Source organism: Oncorhynchus gorbuscha, linkage group LG05 (assembly GCF_021184085.1).
Source record: "Oncorhynchus gorbuscha isolate QuinsamMale2020 ecotype Even-year linkage group LG05, OgorEven_v1.0, whole genome shotgun sequence".
NCBI lineage: Eukaryota > Metazoa > Chordata > Actinopteri > Salmoniformes > Salmonidae > Oncorhynchus > Oncorhynchus gorbuscha.
This window is the reverse complement of record NC_060177.1, coordinates 71,876,201-71,901,251: the sequence shown is the minus strand read 5'-3', so window position 1 is coordinate 71,901,251 and position 25,051 is coordinate 71,876,201. Positions and strand designations below refer to the sequence as shown.

The window sequence follows — 25,051 nt, the reverse complement described above, 5'->3', positions numbered from 1 at the left end:
AGGATGAGCATATGGTAGCTAGGCTGCTTAAAAGTGAACTATCACGCTGTAGGCCTACACAAACCACAAGAGATGATCTGTTGATGACCACATACAGTATGGTAACTGGTTGGCAGTGTCGCACCATTATTACTTACCTTGATCAACATTTTTATCATGTTCATGTTACTAGAAAGGTTTTCTGTCCCTACAGCAATTCTCATTTCAAACCACATGCATTCACTTTATTAAATGTGAAATCTTTCAGCTCCAAGCTCTAGTCTAGAGGTCACTAAAATGTGAATGGAGACTTCTTCAAACACAGAATTTTAGTAAAGCTTCCTTTCAGAGACAAATATTTCTTTATGGGAAATAGATATAATATAACTTCCACACAGCGAGACATTTCTCTCACAAGGCCAACTGACAAAAGGGCTGTACTTCAAAGAATACATCATTTAACATTCTGCTTTTAAAGTGTATTATTTGCCATAGGCGGAAAGAATTTTGCACAATCATCATCAAAATGCTCTGGGAGTCATGAAAACGTAATTTTACACAGACAACAAAGCATTGGCTGTGATTTCCTTCTGTTGTTCCATCTCAGGAGCTTTTATGTTATTTAAGGATGTTATGATGTCTTATTATGGAGACATAGAGGATTGGATTCACTCTCATGCCATTATTGATCATACAGCAATGGAAGAGCACATGCACAATGGGTGCAATATCTGTTGTCCATCCAAGTGCAGCCAAACTATTCCACTGACAAACAAGCAGCCAAACTGTTACCATGCATAATTATTGTGAAATGCTAGACCCAATTACATTGTGCAGTACATTATTGAACTCCAAACATACAATATTGGCTTAGCCTATCACACAAATTCACCACCAGCGTTTTAGAAAAATGCCTTAAATCAAGACAACTCGAAACAGAGGAGCGAAAGGTGGAACACCGACATTTACTCTGGGAGAGTTCTCTGAATAATTACATGTGTGTGTGTGTGTGTGTGTGTGTGTGTGTGTGTGTGTGTGTGTGTGTGTGTGTGTGTGTGTGTGTGTGTGTGTGTGTGTGTGTGTGTGTGTGTGTGTGTGTGTGTGTGTGTGTGTGTGTGTGTGTGTGTGTGTGTGTGTGTGTGTGTGTGTGTGAGAGAGAGTTTGGTTTCAAATGAAACAGTTGAATAGTGCACAGATTAAAGGAGTTCATCCTCCAGCAACCATTAATCAAACACATTGGAATTAACTTTCAATTGACTTTCTTACCCTTGGGGATAAAATAGATGCCACACTGAAAAATGGGGTAAGCAAGCAATCTGTAGTTCAAACTTGGTTTGTTTCTGTGGTCGGTTTGCTGGCAAGCCATAACAAAAAAAGTAACCTTTCATTTTCATTAGAGGCAGAGAAATGCATTATCTAAAAGCCTGATGGCTATTATATGCCAAGTAGTTAACATAATAGACTGTAAGGACAAGCTGCTCTGTTTTTCTTGCCAATATTTGTATTTATGCAGGCATTTTCAATTAAAAAAAATAACTCTATAATGGGTAGATTGCTGATAGCAATGTTAATAATGAAATCACTGTACCGGGGGATATGCTAATAATTCAAACCTGTTAACTAAAAGACCTTTTGGTAACACATTACTTTACGTTGCTCCTACTGTATGTACCTGTTTAGTAGCACTATGCTATAGGTACTACGATAAGATAACTTTATTGGTCAATTCGAAACAAGGTCCAACTGAAATTTGACTTACATTTTTAACCCAGCCCCTCCAAAAGACACATGTACTGTACATACACATATACAGGTTTTGGAGAGATGTGGGGGGAAGCCCCACTGGACGCCAGGGGAACTACTGTACTACAGTAATAGCATTATGAATATAGAGTGGTACTTATGCATTGACCATAGCTATCTACATAGCACTTGTATTGTATAGTATGCTTTACAATTGGCTCATTAATCCCCCTCCTCTCCCCTGTAACTATTCCCCAGGTCGTTGCTGCAAATGAGAACGTGTTCTCAGTCAATTTACCTGGTAAAATAACAGATAAATAAATATTCAGTTGGCTCCAAAATTACTGGCACCCCTGACTGGCAATGCACAAACAAACCCTTAAAAAATATAAACAATAGAATTATAGAGATAAACCCAAAATACTAACGTGAGAAATACTGTACTTTATTAATATTTCAATGGAACCCACCAACATCATTTATTGATTTAATTAAAAATCAATGTCCTCTAAATCAAGGTTTCACAATTAATGGCACACTTAAAGATTATTGTAAATAACATTTACCAAAATTAAACCAGAAATTAATTTCCACTTACTTAAGTTTATATAAGCCTTAAGGAACTATGTTGAGCCAGTGTCACGGATCCCTCCGGAACTTTCATCACGCACACCTGTCCCCTATTCCCACTGATTAGTATTTGTATATATGTGCCCTTTGGTTTCCATTGGGGGGTCGATTATTGTTACAATGTGCGTTGGTGTGTGTGAGTACTTGTGCTGTGTGTTTTGGGCTTTTGTGCTCTTGTGGATTGAGCAGATGATTACAGGTCTGTCCCGTGGGTTAATCAGTGTGCGTGTGTGTTATTTTGTCGAGGTACTCCTCGTTCTTTTGTTTGGGTTTCAACCCTGTGTTTTGTTACGCGTTTGTTTGATCTTCGTCCCCGTGCCCTTACACAGCACGCCGTAATTTGAGGGATATATAAACCCATATTACGCATTCCTGCATCTGTCTCCCGAATCATTCATACTAACGTGACAGCCAGTACATCACTTCCTGTTTCACGAGTGTATAAAAATGAGGTAACACGTATGTAATATCCCTGAGTCATCAAACACCATGAAGAAAACAAAAGAACTAGCAGTTCAAAAGAGACAGATGGTCGTAGACCTTCATAATACTGGTAATAGCTACAGGAAGATCCACAAACGATTGAATATACCACTGAGCACTGTCAGGGCAATTATTAAAACATTCAAAAGATATGGAACAGATGAAATCCTCACAGGTAGAGGGACGTAAGGATGGGGAGGAGGATGGTGAGAGAAGCAACAAAATCCCCAAGAATCACTGTGAAAGAATTGCAGACCTTGGTGGCGTCTTGGGGTCACCAGGTTTCAAAAAGCACCATCAGACGCCACCTCCACAACCACAGGCTCTTTGGGAGGGTTGCCAGAAGAAAGCCCTTTCTCACCCCTAGACACAAACGCAAGAGCATTGGAGTTTGCCAAGCGTCATTTAAATTATGACTGGAAGAAGGTGCTCTGGTCAGATGAGACCAAAATTGAACGTTTTGTTCAGATACAGCTTCGGCATGTTTGGCGTCGAAACAGAGATGCATGCAAGGCAAGGCACCTCATACCCATGGTGAAATATGGTGGTGGCTCAGTGATGTGTTGGGTCTGTTTTAATTGCAGAGGTCCAGGGGCACTGGTTAAGATTGATGGCATAATGAATTCCACCAAGTATCAGGCAATTTTGGCTGACTATCTGGTTGCCTCTGCCAGAAGGCTGGGACTTGGCCGTAGTTGAACTTTCCAACAAGACAATGACCCAAAACATACCTCAAGATCCACATGTTCTCACATGTTGGTCTTTTGAGTTAATCTCTATAATTATAATGTTTATATTTTTTAAAGTATTGTTTGTGCAACTGCCACCCCTGGGTGGCAATAATTTCAGAGCCCACTGTATATATTTTGCTGCCACACTTTTTTATTCTCATTGCAACCTTCCAGACATGACCTGACAGTGACACCAGGAATACAACATTCCTGAAGTGGATCCTCTGTTCGGACTACCACCCAGGACAATGGAGCTAATTCCTGTAGTCTATCCAAAACAACAACGCCACAGAAGGGGCAGACTTAGCGTCCACCTGGCCAGGCTCCGTAGACCTGCACATCACACACCGCTCCTGAGTATAGTACAAGTCTCTTGACAACAAGGGAGACGAAATTCGAGCAAGGGTTGCCTTCCAGAGAGACATCAAAGATCGTAACATTCTCTGTTTCACGGAAACATGGCTCTCTCGGGATATGTTGTCGGAATCGGTTCAGCCACCGGGCTTCTCCATGCATCGCGCCGACATAGATAAAAACCTCTCTGGGAAAAGGAAGGGCGAGGGTACACGCTTTATGATTAACAATGGTGTAATCACAACAGCATACAGGAACTCAAGTCCTTCTGCTCACCCGATCTAGAATTCTTTACAATCAAGTGCAGGCCATTTTACCTACCAAGAGAATTCTCGTCCGTTATATTCACAGCTGTGTACATCCCCCTCAAGCAGACACCAAGACGGCCATCAAGGAACTTCACTGGACTATATGCAAACTGGAAACCATATATCCTGAGGCTGCATTTCTTGTAGCTGGGGATTTTAACAAAGCAAATTTGAGAACAAGTCTACCAAAATTCTTCCAGCATATTGATTGCGTTAAGCGCAACAACCTCGACCACGGATACTCTCATTTTTGCGATGCATACAAAGCCCTCCCCCACCCTCCCTTCGGCAAATCCAACCACGATGCCATCTTGCTCCTTCCGTCTTATTGGCAAAAACTCAAACCAGTGACGAGAACCATTCAACGTTGGTCCGACCAATCAGAAGCCATGCTTCAAGATTGTTTTGATCATGTGGACTGGAATATGTTCTGGTCAGCCTCAGAGAACAACATCGACCTATTCGCTGACTCGGTGAGTGGGTTTATAAAGAAGTACATTGGAGATATTGTACCCACTGTGACTATATAAACCTACCCTAACCAGAAACCGTGGATGGATGGCGGCATTCACGCAAAACTGAAAACCTGATCCACCGCACTTAACCATGGAACGAGGTCTGGGAATATGTCTGAATATAAACAGTGTAGCTATTCCCTCCGCAAGGCAATCAAACAAGTGAAATGCCAGTACAGGGACAAGGTGGAGTCACAATTCAACAGTTCAGACACGAGACGTGGCAGGGTCTACAATAAATCACAGACTACAAAAATAAATCCAGCCGCGTCACGGACACCGACGTCACGCTTCCAGACAAACTAAACACCTTCTTTGCCCGCTGTGCCCGACAGTGCCACCATCGCGGGCCGGTAACAAGGACTGCGCCCCCCCCCCCTCCTTCTCTGATGTCAGTAAAACATTTAAATGTGTTAACCATCGCATGGCTACTGGCCCAGATGGCATCCCTAGCCGCATCCTTAAAGCATGTGCAGACCAGCTGGCTGGTGTGTTTACGGACATATTCAATTGCTCCCTATCCCAGTCTGTTGTCCCCACAGGCATTAAGATGGCCACCATTGTTCCTGTACCCAAGAAGGCAAAGAACTAAATGACTACCGCTCCGTAGCGTTCACTTCTGTCATCATGAAGTGCTCCGAGAGACTAGACAAGGATCATATCACCTCCACCTTACCGGCCAACCTAGACCCACTTCAGTTTCCACACCGCCACCAACAGGTCCACAGATGACGCAACCACCATCACACTGCACACCTCCCTATCCCATCTGGACAAAAGGAATACCTATGTAAGAATGCTGTTCATTGACTACAGCTCAGCATTGAACACCATAGTACCCTCCAAGCTCATCATCAAGCTGGAGGTCCTGGGTCACAACCCCGCCCTGTGTAATTGGGTCCTGGACTTTCTGAAGGGCCGCCGCCAGGTGATGAAGGTAGGAAACAACATCTCCACTTCGCTGACCCTGAACACTGGTGTCCCACAAGGGTGCGTGCTCAGCCCCCTCATGTACTCCCTGTTCACCCACGACTGCGTGGCCATGCATGCCTCCAACTCAATCATCAAGTTTGCAGACAACACAACAGTAGTGGGCTTGATTATCAACAATGAGGAGACAGCCTAAAGGGAGAGGGTGAGGGCACTCAGAGTGTGGTGTCAGGAAAACAACCTCTCACTCAACGTCAACAATACAAAGGAGATGATCGTGGACTTCAGGAAACAGCAGAGGGAGTACCCCCCTATCCACATTGAAGGGACAGAAGTGGAGAAGGTGGAAAGGTTTAAGTTCCTTGGCATACACATCACAGACAAACTGAATGGTCCACTCACACAGACAGCGTGGTGAAGAACCTCAGAAGGCTGAAAAAATGTGGCTTGCCACCGGAAACCCTGACAAACATATACAGATGCACAATCGAGAGCATCCTGTCGGGCTGTATCACAGCCGGGTACGGCAACTGCACCACCATCAACCGCAAAGCTCTCCAGAGGGTGGTGAGGTCTGCACAACACATCACCTGGGGCAAACTACCTGCCCTCCATGACACCTACAGCACCCGATGTCACAGGAAGGCCAAAAAGATCATCAAGGACATCAACCACCCGAGCCACTGCCTGTTCACACTGCTACCATCCAGAAGGCGAGGTCAGTACAGATGCATCAAAGCTGTGACTGAGAGACTGAAAAACAGCTTCTACCTCATGGCCATCAGACTGCTAAACAGCAATCACCAACTTAGAGAGACTGCTGCCTACATTGAGACCCAATCGCTGGCCACTTTAATACATGGATCACTAGTCCCTTTATACAATGCACTCTAAATAATGCCACTTTAATAATGTTTACATATCTTACATTACTCATATCACATGTATATACTGTATTTTATACTATCTATTGCACCTTGGCTATGCCGCTCGGCCATCGCTCATCCATATACTTACATGTACATATTCACCCCTTTACATTCATTCATATTCACCCCTTTAGATGTGTGTGTATTAGGTAGTTGTTGGGGAATTGTGAGATTACATGTTGATATTACTGCACTGTTGGAACTATGTGACAAAATGTTTTATTTTATTTTATTTGAGTGTCCTCCCAGCAGGGGAGCTGGTCAAATGTCCATTCTCTGTCTGTCTGTCTGTCTGTCTGTCTGTCTGTCTGTCTGTCTGTCTGTCTGTCTGTCTGTCTGTCTGTCTGTCTGTCTGTCTGTCTGTCTGTCTGTCTGTCTGTCTGTCTGTCTGTCTGTCTGTCTGTCTGTCTGTCTGTCTGTCTGTCTGTCTGTCTGTCTGTCTGTCTGTCTGTCTGTCTGTCTGTCTGTCTGTCTGTCTGTCTGTCTGTCTGTCTGTCTGTCTGTCTGTCTGTCTGTATCTCTGTCTGTCGCTCTCTCTCTCGCTTGCTCGCTCTTACTCTCTCTCAATCGCCACATAATTATCTTCTCTGGAAGAACTGCACACGCCTCTATCTTTAATTACAATCACACAGATGGGGGCTTTAGCAAGGGGTGAAAGAGAGGGCTGTAGGCTGGCTCCTGTGCTGTGCCTCCAGTTTATTTTCATTTTTTTCTCCAAATGGCATGAATGTTGTCGGACTAACTCCCACAGCATACAGTTTATTCTCTGTTAAGTAAAGAATAACACATTCTTGCTATTGCAGAAGTAGTTTACAAAGGCTTTTGATAGGAGAAATGGGGATGTGTTTTGACCTGACACAGTGGCTCCCCAAAGCAATGTTCTAATTGTGGATTTCAGTCTGACCATCTGGGCTGCTCTGATTCCTGCTGCCAATACACACTTTGCAGCACAGGATTGTGGGTTTGATTCCCACGGGGGGCCATTGCTAAAAAGTATGAAAAATGTTTGCACTCACAACTGTAATTCACTCTGGATAAGAGCGTCTTCTGAATGACTCAAATGTAAATGTAAAAATGTGTTTACATGCTTGTGTGCATACATACATAATGAATGTGTTAACATCATTTACGCTAAACATATGAGAGACAATGGCAGCTGGCATGGTCTTTGGTCCTTGAACATCAACCAACCTGAGCCTGCCACCCCTGTTTGAATGGGGTCATTGATCATATACCACACATGTTCTCAGCTTTCACTATTTGTCATTTACTGTAACATTCATCCCCTGAGGCAAACAACATAGGCAGGCAGCTTGGCAGTACATCACCTTCCGCCTGGCATCATACAGTAGTACCACTATACAGTACATCGCCTGACATCATACAGTAGTACCACTATACAGTACATCACCTTCTGCCTGGCTTCATAGTACCACTATACAGTACATCAGGCCTTTGTAGAGCATCTGTGTGCATCGGCTTCCACATGACAGTAGTTCAATGTTATCTTTTAAATTAAAGACGTAAAGACCTTATCCATAAGCACACACTCCCCCGAACATGTACACACACACACACACACACACAAACACACGCGTGCCGCCCGCACCCGCACCCGCACGTGCGCCCGCACACAGACACACACACACACACACACACACACTCACAAAGGTAAACACTGTACAATAGGCCTACATGTGGAATGCTCACAGGTCATGTGATATGACTGTACATTCCAGCAGCCTGGCTAGGATGTCTACAGTAAATTGTAAAGAAACAATGATCTTCCTATTTTAGCATTCAGCCAGTAAATCACAAACCATAAGCTTTGGGAACGTTTTCTGTCTCCAGCGACGAACCTACGGAACCCAATCAACCAGCATACATACAGGAACAGAGCCTTGACATTCATATAGAATAATAACTAGTGCATAGAGATCCTATTCAATTACAATTCTAATTCCTAATTCTAAGTATTTGACAGTTCACAGACAGCACACAGGGATTTAAAACAACAATATAACTGGCATAATGATGAGGTAATATGGATAGTCCATTTATCTTTGATTAGATTTTTGATGCAGTGATTCATTCCCTTGGCTAGCTATTTCATTATTCTTTCTAATTACCTGTACCGATTCGCCCATCAACGCTCGCTACACTGGCAAAACATAATTGCTTCTGCCATAAATCAAGAAACATTTCAGGGTAGTCTGGAGAGTTCCCACCCTGGTCCATTAATATATATGGTACACACTGAAAAAGTCAGGTTTATGTTCGTATTGATAAACCAACTCATTAATTTTGATATTAATTCCGATTTGTTCAATTACAAATAACAATCACACTCGCTGTCATCTTCTCCGGATGGAATATCAGATCAGCAGTGCTTGTTAATTCAGTCAATTCAGTTTTACATCGTGTCCATACATTTCAGCAGCCATCCGTACAGTTTTACATCGTGTCCATACATTTGAGCAGCCATCCGTACAGTTTTACATTGTGTGCCATACTTTTGAGCAGCCGATCCTTACAGCCAGCTCAACTCAGGGCCAATGTGTTGGGTTGATGTTGAACAGACAAACTCCTTCAAGAGTGTCTGTTTGGTCAAACTTGCTTCTGAGACCAGAGTTGTTCAAAATGATGAATTATAGGTAGAGAAAGACTTGTGTATGAAGGTCAGGAAGCACATGGTCTATTAATGAGGCTTGTTGCTAATAAACACTCCATTCTATCGGCTGGCTCAGCTGCCTCCCTTCAGCGAGTCTGGGAAAACAAAACAAAAATGCCAACAAGCCATTTGAAACTTAACAGCATAGATTCCAGTCCACTGGGTTATTAATATTGCAATTGACTTTAAGGCATTAGGCAAATCAACGGCCCCGGTTGTACTGCAGGAGAAGTGGGCGAATCAAAATGAGCTAAGGTAGACAGCACTGGGTCTTAGTTGTTTGACTGAGGTAAAAAGTGTTCATGTATGAACTTACTGGCACATTCTCAGGGCAGGCAGCACTGTATTAGAAGTCGGTATAATATGTTGCTGCTACCGTCTCTTATGACCAAAAAGAGCTTCTGGACATCAGAACTGGGATTACTCACCTCAAATTGGATGAGTTCTTCCTCAATGAGTCAGATGCGAGGTATATACTACGGACACCCGACCAGGCCCAGATCCTCGTGATTCGCTGGAAAAGGAAACGTAGGTTTCGCAGAAAGAGATCAGGATGCCTTGTGAGGATCAAGCGACGAGTGGCTAATCTGCCCTTGCCTTCCGTTCTGCTAGTTAACGTTCAATCGCTGGAAAATAAATGGGATGAACTAAAAGCATGTATATCCTACCAACGGGACATTAAAAACTGTAATATCTTATGTTTCACCGAATCGGGGTTGGACGATGATATGAAAGACATACAGCTGGCGGATTATACACTCTATCGGCAGGACAGAACAGCAGCCTCTGCTAAGACACGGGGCAGGGGCCTATGCATATTTGTAAACATTAGCTGGTGCACGATATCTAAGGAAGTCTCAGGGTTTTGCTCACCTGAGGAAGCGTATCTCATGATAAGCCGTAGACCACACTATCTCCCTAGAAAGTTTTCATCTGTATTTTCCGTTGCTGTCTACAGTCCACCACAGACAGAGGCTGGCACTAAAACCGCACTCAATGTATCACACCCCGACCATAGTTTGCTTTGTATGTTTCTATGTTTTGGTTGGTCAGGGTGTGATCTGAGTGGGCATTCTATGTTGGATGTCTTGTTTGTCTATTTCTATGTCTGGCCTGATATGGTTCTCAATCAGAGGCAGGTGTTAGTCATTGTCTCTGATTGGGAACCATATTTAGGTAGCCTGGGTTTCACTGTGTGTTTGAGGGTGATTGTTCCTGTCTCTGTGTTTTGCACCAGATAGGACTGTTTTAGGTTTTCGCACGTTTGTTGTTTTGTTAGTTTATTCGTGTACAGTTTCTTTATTAAAGTACAATGAATAACAACCACTCTGCATTTTGGTCCGCCTCTACTTCACCTAAAGAAAACCGTTACACAATGAGCTGTATTCTGCCATAAGCAAACAGGAAAATGCTCATCCAGAGGCGGCGCTCCTAATGGCCGGGGACTTTAATGCAGGGAAACTTAAATCAGTTATACCTCATTTCTATCAACATGTTAAATGTGCAACCAGAGGGGAAAAAATTCTAGACCAACTTTACTCCACACACAAAGACGAGTACAAAGCTCTCCATTGCCCTCCATATGGCAAGTCTGACCTTAACTCTATCCTCCTGATTCCTGCTTACAAGCTAAAATTAAAGCGGGAATCACGAGTGACTCGGCCTATAAAAAAGTGGTCAGAAGAAGCAGACGTTAAACTACAGGACTGTTTTTCTAGCACAGACTGGGATATTTTTCCATGATTCTTCCGATGGCATTGAGGAGTACACCAAACCAGTCACTGGCTTTATCAATAAGTGCATCGAGGACTTCGTCCCCACAGTGACTGTACGTACATACCCCAACCAGAAGCCAGGATTTCAGGCAACATTCGCATTGGGCTAAAGGGTAGAGCTGCCGCTTCAAGGAGCGGGACTCTAACCTGGAAGCGTATAAGAAATCCAGCTATGCCCTCCTTGATGAACCATCAAACAGGCAAAGCATCAACAGGACTAAGATCATAATTGTACTACACCCGATCCAACGCTCGTCGGATGTGGCAGTACTTGCAAACTATTACAGACTACAAAGGGAAGCACATCCGAGAGCTGCCCAGTGACACGAGCCTACCAGATGAGCTAAATAACTTATATGCTGAAAAGATTTGGCATGGGTCCTCAGATCCTCAAAAGGTTTTACAGCTGCACCGTCGAGAGCATCCTGGCAGGTTGCATCACCGCCAGGTATGGCTCGGCCTCAGACCGCAAGGCACTACAGAGGATAGCGCGTACGGCCCAGTACATCACCGGGGCCAAGCTTCCTTCCATCTAGGACCTCTATACCAGAGCAAGGCCCTAAACATGGTCAAAGACTCCAGCCACCTTAGTCATAGACTGTTCTCTCTGCTATGGCACAGCAAGCGTTATAAGTCGAGATACAAGAGGCTACTAAACAGCTTGTACCCCCAAGCCATAACACTCCTGAACAGCTAATAAAATGGCTACCCCCCCCCCTCCCACGCTGCTACTACTCTCTGTTGTTATCTATGCATAGCCACTTTAAAAACTCTACCTACATGTACATAATTACCTAATTTACCTCGACACCGGTGCTCCCCACACATCGACACATTGACTCTGTACCAGTACCCTCTGTATATAGCCCTTATTTACTGCTGCTCTTTAAAACTTCTTAGGGATAGGAGTCCCGCTCACTTCCAGTGAAACTGGAATTCAAATAAATAATCATAAGTATTATGGATTTTAAACATTTTAAACATGTACATATAATTGTCTAATATCGGTTCAACGCTTAAATTCTTGTTAATCTAACTGCACTGTCTGATTTACAGTAGCTATTACAGCGAAAACATGCCATGCGTTTGTTTGAGGACGGCACCCAACATCAAAATATTTTTCCACCGGCACAAGGTTTCTTAAATTCACATATAACGATTAAATATTCATGCACTTTTTGAAACTCTTCCCCTGATTTGTCATCCAAAGGCTCCCAGCTGTAACATGTAGCTTTGTTTTGTTAAATAAAATCCTTCTTTATATCCCAAAAAGTCTGTTAAGTTGGCACCATTGATTTGAGTAATCTACCTGTTCAACTTGCAGAGAAAGGAATCCGAAAATGTACCCCTAAACTTTGTTTGTCAAAATATGTTTCTATTTACTCCTCAGATTCCCTAAAATGTAATCAAACTATAATATGTATTACAGAAAGAAGTATGTGCAATGGGAAACCGATTTTAGCAGGTGTGTAATGTCTTCATCTAAAATTGATATTTCTTATTCGTTTTTGAAGTTACAAGTCTGAAACCTTGAACATAGACTGCTGACACCCTGTGGAAGCCATAGGAATTGCATACAGGGAGCTAATTTTCAATATGACCTTTTTTCTTGCATTTCTAAGAGGACGGTCTCTCCAGAAAAAAACATTCTGGTGGTTTTTCTTTGGATTTCTCATACCATATATATTGTGTTATATTCTCCTACATTATTTTAACATTTATACAACCCTCAAAGTGTTTTCCTTCCAATGGTACCAATTATATGCATATCCTGGCTTCAGGGTCTGAGCTACAGGTAGTTTACTTTGGGCATGTCATTCAGACAGGAAGTGAAGAAAAAAGGGTCCTAGCCCTAAGAACTTAACCATATGCTAAAAACGAATGTAGGCACAACATTGCCTAGTGCAGGAATGCAGGTATTCCAAAACTGGGGTACGCTTACCCCTGCCATGCCGTCGGGGATACGCCAAATAAAAATGTGATTCGCATTTTTTTTTTTTTTTTCACATTTTCAAACAATCCATTTATATTTTCCAACGGGGCTGTACATTTGGGTGAGTTTTTTTTCTCAGCCTGACTAGCCTCGTTTCACTGCTTAAAATAAAATTAAACCATTTAGTGTACAGAGAAATAACAACACAAATGTCAAGTACAGGTAGCCTAGTCAAATAATTAACATCCAATCACATTAACCATTACTCTCTCGCGGGAATTCCACGAACGGTCCGTATGTAGCCAAAAGTATCTGCTGCTCATGTTGGTACTGATGGCGCAGAAGCCATTACAGGAAGACATAGTGGAGTGGTAACGTGCACAAGCAGTTGCTCCCGACACATTTGGGTACACTGCAGCATCCACTGGGAGACTCTTGCTGCCAAGCGAATGCCTAACAGCTTGAAAGACATTTTGGACACTACAGTGAAAATGGTTAACTTTGTTAAAGCAAACCCCTGAACTCTTGTGTATTTTCTGCATTATGCAATGATATGGGCAGCGACCATGTAACGCTTTTACAACATACAGAAGTGCGCTGGTTATCAAGGGGCAAAGTTTTGACACATGTTTTGAATTGAGAGGCGAGCTTACAGTTTTCTTCACTGACAACTGGATTCGCCCTGCCTCTAGTCCACGTACCGATATCTGAACAAGAGAGCCTAGTCGAAATTGCAACAAGAGGTTCTGTGAAAATTGTATTTAATCAGAAGCCACTGCCAGATTTTTGGACTGGGCTGCTCTCAGAGTATCCTGCCTTGGAAAATTACGCTGTTAAGACACGGATGCCCATTGCAACTGATGCTAGAGGGGGTACGCAGCTGGAGGTTGAATGTTTGAAGGAGTACAGGACTATAAAAAGTTTGGAACCACTGGCCTAGTGGATTAGAAAAAGTAATATCAGGACTACCTGGCCTGGTGACTCCTTGTTGTCCCCAGTCCACCTGGTCGTGCTGCTGCTCCAGTTTCAACTGTTCTGCCTGCGGCTATGGAGCCCTGACCTGTTCACCAGATGTGCAACCTGTCCCAGACCTGCTGTTTTCATTTCTCTAGAGACAGCAGGAGCGGTAGAGATACTCTAAATGATCGGCTATGAAAAGCCAACTGACATTTACTCCTGAGGGGCTGACCTGTTGCACTCTCTACAACCACTATGATTATTAATATTTGACCCTGCTGGTCATCTAGGAACATTTGAACATCTTGGCATGTTCTGTTATAATCTCCACCCGGCACAGCCAGAAGAGGACTGGCCACCCCTCATAGCCTGGTTCCTCTCTAGGTTTCTTCCTAGGTTCTGGCCTTTCTAGGGAGTTTTTCCTAGCCACCGTGCTTCTACATCTGCATTGCTTGCTGTTTGGGTTTATGTATAGAACTTTGTGACATCAGCTAATGTAAGAAGGGCTTTAAAAATACATTTGATTGATTTGATTGAAGATATCATGAAAGAACCTCCATTATAAGTGGACACAAGGCTGAACAGATAAAACCCCAGACCTTCTCTAACACCTCCTACCTGCTCAAATAGCGCAGTGAACTCTACATTTGGCCCTTGGCGACTGCTGCCTTGGAGTGGGTGTCTATTTGCACTCTCTCTACCATTTCCTTTGGTCTGGGTATTTTTTACAGTAGATACACCGCCATTGATGTCCATGATCTGTCTGACCTCTGGGTTTTCTTGCGTAATAGCGTCTCTTCTGACCGCAGTACATCTCTAAAGGACTCAGCAGACCATGTCTGTGCCCCAAATGACACCCTATTCCTTACATGGTGCACGACTTTTGATCAGGGCAGATGGGGCTCTGGGCTAAAGGAGTGCACTATGCAGGGAATAGGGTGCCATTTGGGAGGCAGTCCATGGCTGCCACATCCAGCCTGAGAGCAGCTTCAGAGGATGAGAATGTTCTGTACACTCATCTAAAAGATTCTGTTCAAGGGTGGGAAAACAGGTAGTGGAGACTCTATGGCTCATGTGTTTTGCTGTTTAGACTAGGCACCACATGTGCTATGGGTAACACAGTTCAGGAGCTTTTCCTGACTATGTGACTGAGCCATCACTTGAAAAACTCCAGTCCCATGTTATATTATTTCTACTGTTTTATTAAGTTCTTAACATTGTATGTAACTGCATAAGGTAAATCCGCTTTTAGTTTTCACCCTCCACATTTTTGGAATCACTTACAAAATTCATTACATTTGGATTCCCTGGTGCCACTCGGGCATTTTAAAACCCTGGTGATGAGTTCACAGAAGTGTGCAATTGTTTTGAGTGATTGATTTAGTAACTTGTTTATAAAGGCTGTGATGTTGGTGATGTTCTGATGTAGTGTACTTCTTATTTTATCTTGTTAGATTTTTTAATGCATTGCTTTGTGGTCTCAGGGCACCATTGAAAAAGAGACCCTGGTCTCAATTGGGCTCCTCTGATTAAATAAAAGTTAATAAAAGGATATCGTACACAGTACAGTGTACATTTATGTAGTATACTGGATAATGGGATGCATGCTCAATTACAGTGTGTTAAAAACATCCAAATTGTGGCATTTCTTGTCAAATGTCAATTTGATTTGGTGCTCAACATGGAAAACAAAGCATATTAGTCTCTCCTCTCCATCCGGTCACTTTCACAGGTTTTAGAGAGTCATGCAGAGACACTGTGAGCTGGATGAGTACGGTGTGTCTGGCAGCCTGCCAGGCTAATACGGCTAAAAGGCCTCAGAGCTAGATTGTGTCTGGCTTAGCTGTCCTCATTCTGAATACACAAAACAGGAACAGATCACAGGGAATGTTTGGTAGAGGAGGAGAAAGAAGGCAGAGAAATGGAGGTAATACAATGATATACCATACACATTTCATTCAAATATGTTTTTTTCGCTGCTGTAATATTAGGAGCTGTATTAGTAATAGTAATATTCATAGTTGTAGGATTTGCCGTATTCCTAGTAGCTGCAGCAGCATTAGCAGCAGCAGTAATAGTAGTAGTAGTAATAGTAGTTGTAGTTGTAGTGGTTTCATAGTTGTAGTCATAACAGTAGTAGTAAGAGTAGAAGTATTGGTATCATAGTAGTAGTAGTAGTAATAGTAGTAGTTTGGTATTGGTATCATAGTTGTTGGTATAATAGTATTAGTAGTAGTAGTAGTAGTAGTAGTAGTAGTAGTAGTAGTATGAACAGCAATGGGTCAGCAGAGGTGGATAAGGTGGCTACTGAATAATTCCCTAAGCATGTCTGTTTCAGCAGCAGACTTCTCTCTCCACAAACCAAATCAGCACCTTTTGTAATGTGATTCATATTCAGCAGGAAACCTCATTACGTTCCGCAGATAAAGCCAATGATTTCAAAGCTGCTTGTCATGCAGAGCATGAGAACAAAAGGGATAGATTCAAGTGTATGAATAACAACCGAGGAGCCAATGTGTTACCTAGCGTGTTACCTAGCGTGTTACCTAGCGTGTTACCTACTCTGAGCCTAGCAGGATAGACACATGGCCTATTATCATGCAGTTGTGAAGTTCAATAGAGCAATGTGTTTGTTTCTCATTCATTAACATTGCATGTTAAACAGTAGTCCACGTGTCTTGTTTTATCTCATCTTACATTTGAATGAAATGGAAAATTCATTTAGATTTCTCATTTACACGTTCCCATTATGTTGGAATGGTTTGAATTAGAATGGCTTCAATTAAGATCCTTCACTAAAACATCTGATTGGTTCTGGGGGAAAGGCTCCATGTGCAAAGGATGTTGCCATTTTTGATTTGGAGATTTGAGGAAGTCATGGTGGGACTAATGAGTGCTTACAATCAATGTAGAAATGTGTTTTGTGGGTATTACCAATGGGGATAACAGCATTAAAATACCGTTACCAATGTGGGCAAGTTTGAAACGAGAGTGATGCCCCTGATAAATAAATGTAAAGCTGGTGACTAGGTAATCTCACCCCAGCCAGCTCGTAGCAATTGAGCCTGACGAGGTTAGCGACCTCACTGGCCTGATAAAGCACATAAACCATATATGTAAAATGAAGAATGCACTATGCTACTACTTGAAGGCCTTGGTTTCAGAACAGTTGCCTGAAGAAATAACATTGAAAAATGAAAAGGTGTACTGGGACTTTCAACCTCTATCTCATCAAGGAATTGACTTTAGTGCCAGAAAACATTTACAATCCTTTTTCTCTTCGTACCCCTACCATTTTCCAAGCAGTCAATATTTTGCAGTCAATAAATATTTGACATTTTTCGCCCACATCTGATTGTATTGGAAAGTCAAACAAATATAAGAGTATAAATCTACGCTTGGCTCCTCTGAGGAGAGAGACCAGGGATTTATTTTTTGGAAGGCCTACTTCTGGGTTACTCTAATCAAGAGAAAGTGCCGGGATTGGCTCTGTTTGGCTGTAATTAACTAGAATTGTGATTTATTTGGAATCACTGATCAGGCAGCATTTGGTCTCTAGTAGGAAGGGCAATGGCAAACTTTTCAGCCATTGAAGTCAGAGACTTGAAATTAAGACGTTTGGTGGAAAATAGTGTAAAAAATCAATTAAAAGCATTAAAATATTTGATTTCTTTTAATTAATTGTTTACACTATTTCCCGCCAAACGTCGTAATTTCAAGTATCTGACTTCAATGGCTGAAAAGTTTGCCATTGCTCTTTTATATTGTAAAGGGACATACACATTTAACATAGTAGGCTACTTACACCTGTGATACCTGTTTGCATTTTGTGTAATTACACTGAGGTTAGTCTAAGACATCTCTGAGGAGGTTGGACTTGAAATCAATTAGCACTCAATCAAGTCATAAGCCAATAATAATTGATAAACCCTTTTCTGGCTGTTGTTGTGATTAGTAGAGGGAAGTGTATCGGTTATTTCAATTTCAATAAATGCTTATTGGGAGTATGGTAGCTCAATCAAGATGACTATTTATTCTATGTATGATTTATTCTGTTGGGATTAGGATAATACAATCAATCTAGAATCTGACCGGATGCAGTGCACCATATGAATTCAAATAACATTATTTTTATATTCATGTTTATTTTATCCCTGAGACAGATCATGAATATGCCTCTAAACGTCACAACACAGTAGCGCTCTTGCTTTGAGAGAGAGGCTGAAAGAGAGAGGGAGAGGGTGGGATGCAAGACAGCATGCGAGAGCTAGCAAAAGAGAAGGGTTGGCTCACTCACCATGCAGTCAGGCAGTGCGAGCATCGGAACCGTTTGACAGCATTTGATGACAAAACCCGTTCTGAACTTCTATCTATCGGCACCTCAACGTTCTATTGCGATCAAACGTGCATTGATGGGAGAAACTCGCTGCACATTTGAGGGGGGCATGTGCACATTTCAAGACACATGCAAATCTATTTCAGGATCAGGACGAATCCAGTGACCACAACGCCTTTGAAAGAGGAAATGTCAAAGCAGTAGTAGAGTATGCTGCTTCGCCAATACGGTATAACGCACTGCTCAGGGTGGACGAGCTGATGTTGTCCTCGTGACTGAGATTTTGACGACTTTCCACGTTGCAGTGCACGCATAGATGTTTTTCTACAGTAAATACTCGCTCCTATTTAAGACTATGGTTCGTGTCTGACGTTATTTATTTCTAGTGGACACGACAGAATGCGTTCTATGTATCTTCAACAGCAGCGCTTCTGTAAAGGTACAGGCGTGCGGCGTTGCATATGATCTAAAGAGAAAGCATGGTTTTATCCAGCGTCCTTACCAACCTTGAACTTCCTCAATACAGCATCTGCATACCACAGTCTGGGAGACTCGACGCTTGGATGTCAACAGTAGCCCCCCCACATCAGCGCTAGAGAAGCGTTCCTCCGGCATCTCAGTGGTGCTGAAAGAACAGCTCCTTGTTTCAGGGCTCCCAAAGTTGACTTCCACTGAAAGCATCTGCTTTTCACTGCAATTACAGCCGACAGCCGAAGTAGCTAAAGTACTCCAAATGCATTATTATTTGGCTTAACGGCTTCTGCCCAACTGTTCTATTAGGGTTCATGGCTGTGGCACGCAAAATAAAAACTTTGCTCACGGTTAACATTTTTGTTTTTGTGGGGATCATATTGTTCTCGGTATATTGTAGAATACAGGACCGTTCTGAGGAACTCATTCAGATCGGCAGGATATCAGACCAGAGACTGAGGGCCAGGAATGGCAAAGTTTCCAACTTGGTGGACAGGCAGTCCATACTTCAGAGATTGGAGCGGCTGGAGGACGTTGTGTACAACCAATTAAATGGTATGTATTATTATAACTTTAACAACATATTCAGCATATAACTTTTACTCAAGTATGAGATATTTCTCATTTTCAGCATTGTTAACTGTGGAGTCATATCTCTGTATAGTTATATACATCCCGAATGACTGTCATTTTACTACAGAGCAACTATAAACAGCCCATTTAAAACTATAAACAGCCTACTTTTCCAAATACATTGAATTTGATCAGACAATGGACAAAAAGATAAATATGCAACTGGTATATCAGCCATTCAGACAGTATCAGTCATTATGGTACAGTTATTATGTTCAGAGTGAGTCATCCAGTGATGAATGGTGGCTCTTCATGGAGCCACAAATTATTGCCAACAAGTGAATAGGTTTTACTCAAGTAAAATCAATGCAACAGTTCCTAATCTGTGCACTTAACCTGGTCTAATCCCTATCAAAACACCAGCCAATAGTAGTTAGTATTGGACTCATGGAAGTGAATATTATTGAGAATCCCATAGGGGTGAAAACCCTGGTTCTGGCTACAGAGTTCTGCTTTGTCATTCCCTTGGCCCAAATACAATAGTTTTGTCTGAAATGTACAAATTAAATGGTCAAATTAAATGGTTCTCTAATCGAATGAAAAAACAGACTTATTTCTTTATGTTACCTTTAGCCATTGAAAGGTGTTGCAGGAGGTTTGGTCTGTCTGGCAAAACAGAATCCTTTAAATCATGTTAATGTTATCTCATCTCTCATTATGCTCCATGGTCCCACTCTTTCATGAAACATGAGAGATTCAGACACTGAAAAGTCCAACATTTATTTTGAGACAGCTAATGCATCACTATTTAGCATTCAGTCAATTCCACAATTACAATAAGAATCATCCATATGTTTACCTTTTAACATTTTATGTTATCAATAGTATATAGAAATCCTATACAAATTGTAAGACAAGCAGCCTGTGCCATCACTGATTTGTTTGAAATAGTGTATTCATCTAATGACAAAGTATAATGCCCTCAATCTCCCTGTTTAATCAATGTCAACAAAAGCCAGCTTCTGCCGCTGACAACTCGGTAAACCTCAAGGTAAAAAGGTTAGCATAAAATCCTTTCCATAGAAGCAGGTTCAAAAAGGATAAGTCTTGTATCCACTGTACCAAACTATCATGGTAGTATTTGTGCTTTGTGCTCAGGAAACTGCCTGTTCATGTCAGAACTATTATAAACAGGATTTTGGGTAAGTGTTGTGAAGTCAGTTTATTATTCTCTTTGTCAAAAGTGGTCAAGGACAGTCTGTATCTACTGTTAAGGCTATATAGCATGGCCACAAAACACTCCTAGTTTGAGGGTTTTTATTTGATCTTATTACTGTGCTTTGGTGCTGGCTGGCATCATTTTTGTACGAAAGAGGTCCCTTTGTCAGTTTGAGTTATGCTTTGCCTTTGGAGCCAGGAGGCACTGGCTCACCAAAAGTATAATGCATCCTCTCATTCAGGGGACTTTGTCTGGAGCGAGGAGCCGGGGAGCCACCATGTATTTGCCCTGGAGTGTACAGAGTCAGACAGAGTCAGACAGAGTCAAAAGAGAGACAGAGTCAGACAGAGTCAAACAGAGAGACAGAGTCAGACAGAGTCAGGAGGAATCCTTCCCTTGTCAGCATCTCTTCATGTTTAGCATCCGGATATTTATTGACACATTTAATCATACATTTATATCCTGATTTATTTCTCAATTTTTAAATGGGGAACAGATCACTGATTGTATTCTATTGCCATTGGGATTGGCGTTACAGAGTGAGAACCTTGTGTGCCAATAACCATTACCATATCCGACAGTGATTTGAAGTAATAGCCCATTTTTCAGTTGTTTATTGTCCAACAATGACATACCAAGGGATTAAGGCTTAGATTATATTCAGAAGACATTTACAAACTCTTCATCCATTACATGGCTTTGCAAAGTGATGCCGCTCCTGTGCATTGTGCAAGCATTTATTCCAGTACTCCTCAGTCAGTGATTTGGACGATGTTATCTCATTTTTTCTTTGACTCGGTGTGTGATATTGGCGATATTTAGGTTCCAGGTAGAACCCTTTTGGGTTCCAGGTAGAACCCTCTTTGGAATAGGTTCTACATGGAACCCAAAAGGGTTCTACCTGAAACCAAAAAGGGTTCTACCTGGAACCTAAATATCGCCAATATCACACACCGAGTCAAAGAAAAAATGAGATAACATCAGCTGAAGAATCCATTGGAACCCTTTTTCTAGTGTATACAGTATAGAGAATAGTGTGTCATTTCGGAAGCAATTACAGGAGCAATCTAATCTAATACTATCTAATATTTCCATGAGGTCATTCCTCACCAGAACACCAGTAAAGTGTGCTATCTGTAACTTTGCAATTCACTATGGAAATAACAGACAAGAGGCTAGGGTCATCAGCAGTTCTCCTCTCCTCTGCTGAAGAGGCACTATCCTCTACTGGATAATCATCTATCTGGGTTTAAGCTTCTTGTTAACAGGCTTATAGGACAGTGTTGTGACCTAAGCAGTGCATTAAAAGTGCCAGATCTCTACTTCCTTTCAGTGAAACTTAAGATTCACCGACAGATCCTTTCTGATCTGCGTATTTATGTTTTAGGCTACAATTTTAAAAACAAGTATATGTGTTGACCAATAATCATCAAGACTTTCATATGTTATACCTAATTTACATGTTTCAACTTATGTTGCATTAATATGATAAGGTCCCTGTTGTATCTAGATGTAATTAAAATCCTGGATGTATTATAAAGTTGCCCCAAGACACTGGCCTAAGGTCAGCTCTGAGTCTCACAATGAAGTTAAGCAAAAAATATCATGCAGTTGATACTTTACTTTCTCCCAAGATGAATGCCCTGTCATTCATGCACTGTTCTCCCCAGCTCACCTCTCTGTCCTCTGACTGAGTGACCCTGCAGTGTGTCACAGCCTCCGGCTCATTGTTGTCCTTAAATAGACAGGCTGAGCTGAGCAGGGCTGAGTGTTTGTCATCAGTGATGCATGTCACTGAGTCCTGCTTTCATCCTGAGTGAGCGGAGGTGATTAGATGGCATGGCAGCAGCCTCTGAGGATGGTCCAGCTGCAGCAGTAGATATGACTCATATTTATAATTTCCAATTATGCTGCAGAAAGAAATTTAGTTTATATGTTAAAGTATGGAAAGAGAGAACTCCTGACGAGGAATTAGAAATGAAATGATGTTTCATCACCTCATACCCCATACACACTTGATGCTTCAGCCCGTACCTTAATGGTATTCATCACAGTGTGAGTATCATTTTATATTGGAAAGCCACAGACACCTCCCCAGCAGATTGGAGTGGGGGAATGGAGCCTGTGATGGAATATATTTTCCAGTAATGATATGTAGATGAGGAATCATCAACCAAACATTTTCAGTAACTGATGAGAATCTATTCAGTTCCAGCTTTTAGGAATCTGGATCACTGTAATGTATTCTACGCCTCATCTGACAATCTGCATTTGAGCTACAAGATAATTGCACTTTGTGAAGAGCTAGAGATTTCATATGGTGGTCAAAAACTCCAGCAATTTCATTCTTGTGATTATTTAAAGACTTTAATTTCATGATTCTCTACAAAGCGCTGACAGTAGTTGTCCTCGCCCTCCTAAATGAGGGGTCAGATCCATGTGAAAATATTTAATTTGCGTTAGGAAACTGGCATATTTCCTGACTTATAGACAGATCTACTGTACTGTATGTTGACTAAAGTATTTTTGCTAAATGGTGCTGTTTGTGCACTTCTTTTGATACAGTACTTTAGTCTTTCAGTCCTTTGCATGTGTTACCATGCAAGCTTGGATTGTTATGATGATTCATTGGGTCTCGAGATACAGTATCACAATGACAATGACAATTTACAAATACAAGTAACCCCTCTAAATCTTGATGACCCATTAGCTTGCCCTTTTTCCGTCATGAGCAGCAAATCAAGGCTTAATGCATTATGCATTTCCCTTGTTGCCATTGCTTTATGGATCGCCCACATTTTAGCTTTTAAAACCAACTACTGGTAGTTATTTTCCTCTATTTGAACAACAGATCACTCAACCAGATCCAAGACATCAATATTTATTACATCTCAGCATCACTTTTGACACGCATAACTCCACTCTCCCTTTAAATCATTCACAGAATGGAGGTGTTTTTCAGTTTGAAAATCTATCTCATCAGCCCAGATCAGACATTTTTTTGAAGGTTGTTACATAATTTATCACTGTTATGACGCTATAATGTATCCTGTTGTGGGCGCCTCTATAAAAATGGATTCTGAGGTGAGCGACTGAGCATCGAGATGGATATGCACTTGGACATAGTGCACCCAGATTGATGTTTGATGGTAGCCAGCCTTTCTTGTCCCCATATCCGCACAGAAACAAATCTGTCCATCTCAGGGTGTTGGAACAGTACATCATTATGCGTCCCAAATGACAACCTATTTCCTATAAAGTTCACTACTTTTGACAAGGGCCCATAACACTCTGGTCAAAAGTAGTGCACTATAGGGATAGTGTACCATTTGGCACACACCCTTCATCTCCCCATAGTGTGCTGCTAACCTCTTCATACTGGAAATAGTGCCTGTGTGTTTGCAGTGGAACAACCAGATGTTTCCCTGTAATTAATTCATTGTGGGATAATGAAGGTGTTTTGCTAATCTGCAGTTTGAAGAATGAAACTAGAGGAAGTAGAGGATAATGTGTTGAGGATGTATCAGTGATACAACATGAATCATCACAACAGCATAGTACCAAAGACATCTCTAGAGAGGCTTCTGGTTAGGCTAAGAAGCTTGAAGCTCTTTTAGCTGACTTTGCCATAGTGAATAAGCAGTAGCAAAGTAACCTAAAAAGTGTCTTACTGCCGATAAATTACCGGTCAATCTAACAAGTCTGTCGTCAGTGTCCTGGAAAAACCTTCTATCCTTGATTTCTTTCACCCCCAACTCGCATAACAATATGTTAGGCCTGTTGTGTGCCTTGACTAAACAAGTGAATGTTTAAGCTCATTACATACAGGTCCAACCCAATGGCCCACGGAGTCTGGCCAACATCACAGTACAGTAACATGATGTGGCTTAGAGGCACACTGACATTCAGAGGACTGGCAGAATACTATGATAGCTGGAGCATTTGCCATTGCCATTTGCCTCAATAGTTTTCCTCGACTGTGTCACAATTGTCTCTCATTGTTGTAGAAAATGACTTGGCCTACTCATGGGTTTTAGTGAATGAAATCATTCTATGTTCGATTGTGCCTAGAATGTGAATTATATTAAATGGCTTGAGCTTTGTCTAAGTAAATATTTCAAGTCACTTTATACACTTAACAATATCTACTTTACCGATCCAGAGTGGTTTGTAAAAAAACACTGTTGAATTTAATATTTAAATGTGTAACGGCTCTCTTCTATCTCCTCCTCTGATGAAGAGGTAGAACAAGGATCGGACCAAAATGCAGCGTGATGATGATTCATGATATTTTAATGAAGGAAAAACTAAACATACAGAAACTTAAAAAAAAACGAAATGAAATAACGAAAAACGAAACAGCCCTACCAGGTGCAAACACAAAGACAGGAACAATCACCCACAAAACACTCACAGAATATGGCTGCCTAAATATGGTTCCCAATCAGAGACAACGATAATCACCTGACTCTGATTGAGAACCGCCTCAGGCAGCCATAGACTACGTAGACACC

General features: G+C 41.8%; 1 protein-coding gene across 1 annotated transcript in view; it reads left to right on the top strand.

The window, feature by feature from the left end:
* Positions 1-18,175: 18,175 nt before the first annotated feature.
* Positions 18,176-25,051, top strand: part of LOC124034928 (polypeptide N-acetylgalactosaminyltransferase 9-like) — a 38,286-nt gene continuing 31,410 nt past the window's right edge. Inside the window, exon 1 of the mRNA XM_046348321.1 lies at positions 18,176-19,300. Coding sequence (XP_046204277.1) covers positions 19,060-19,300 — 241 coding nt within the window. The 5' untranslated portion in view covers positions 18,176-19,059. The remainder of the gene's footprint in view (positions 19,301-25,051) is intronic.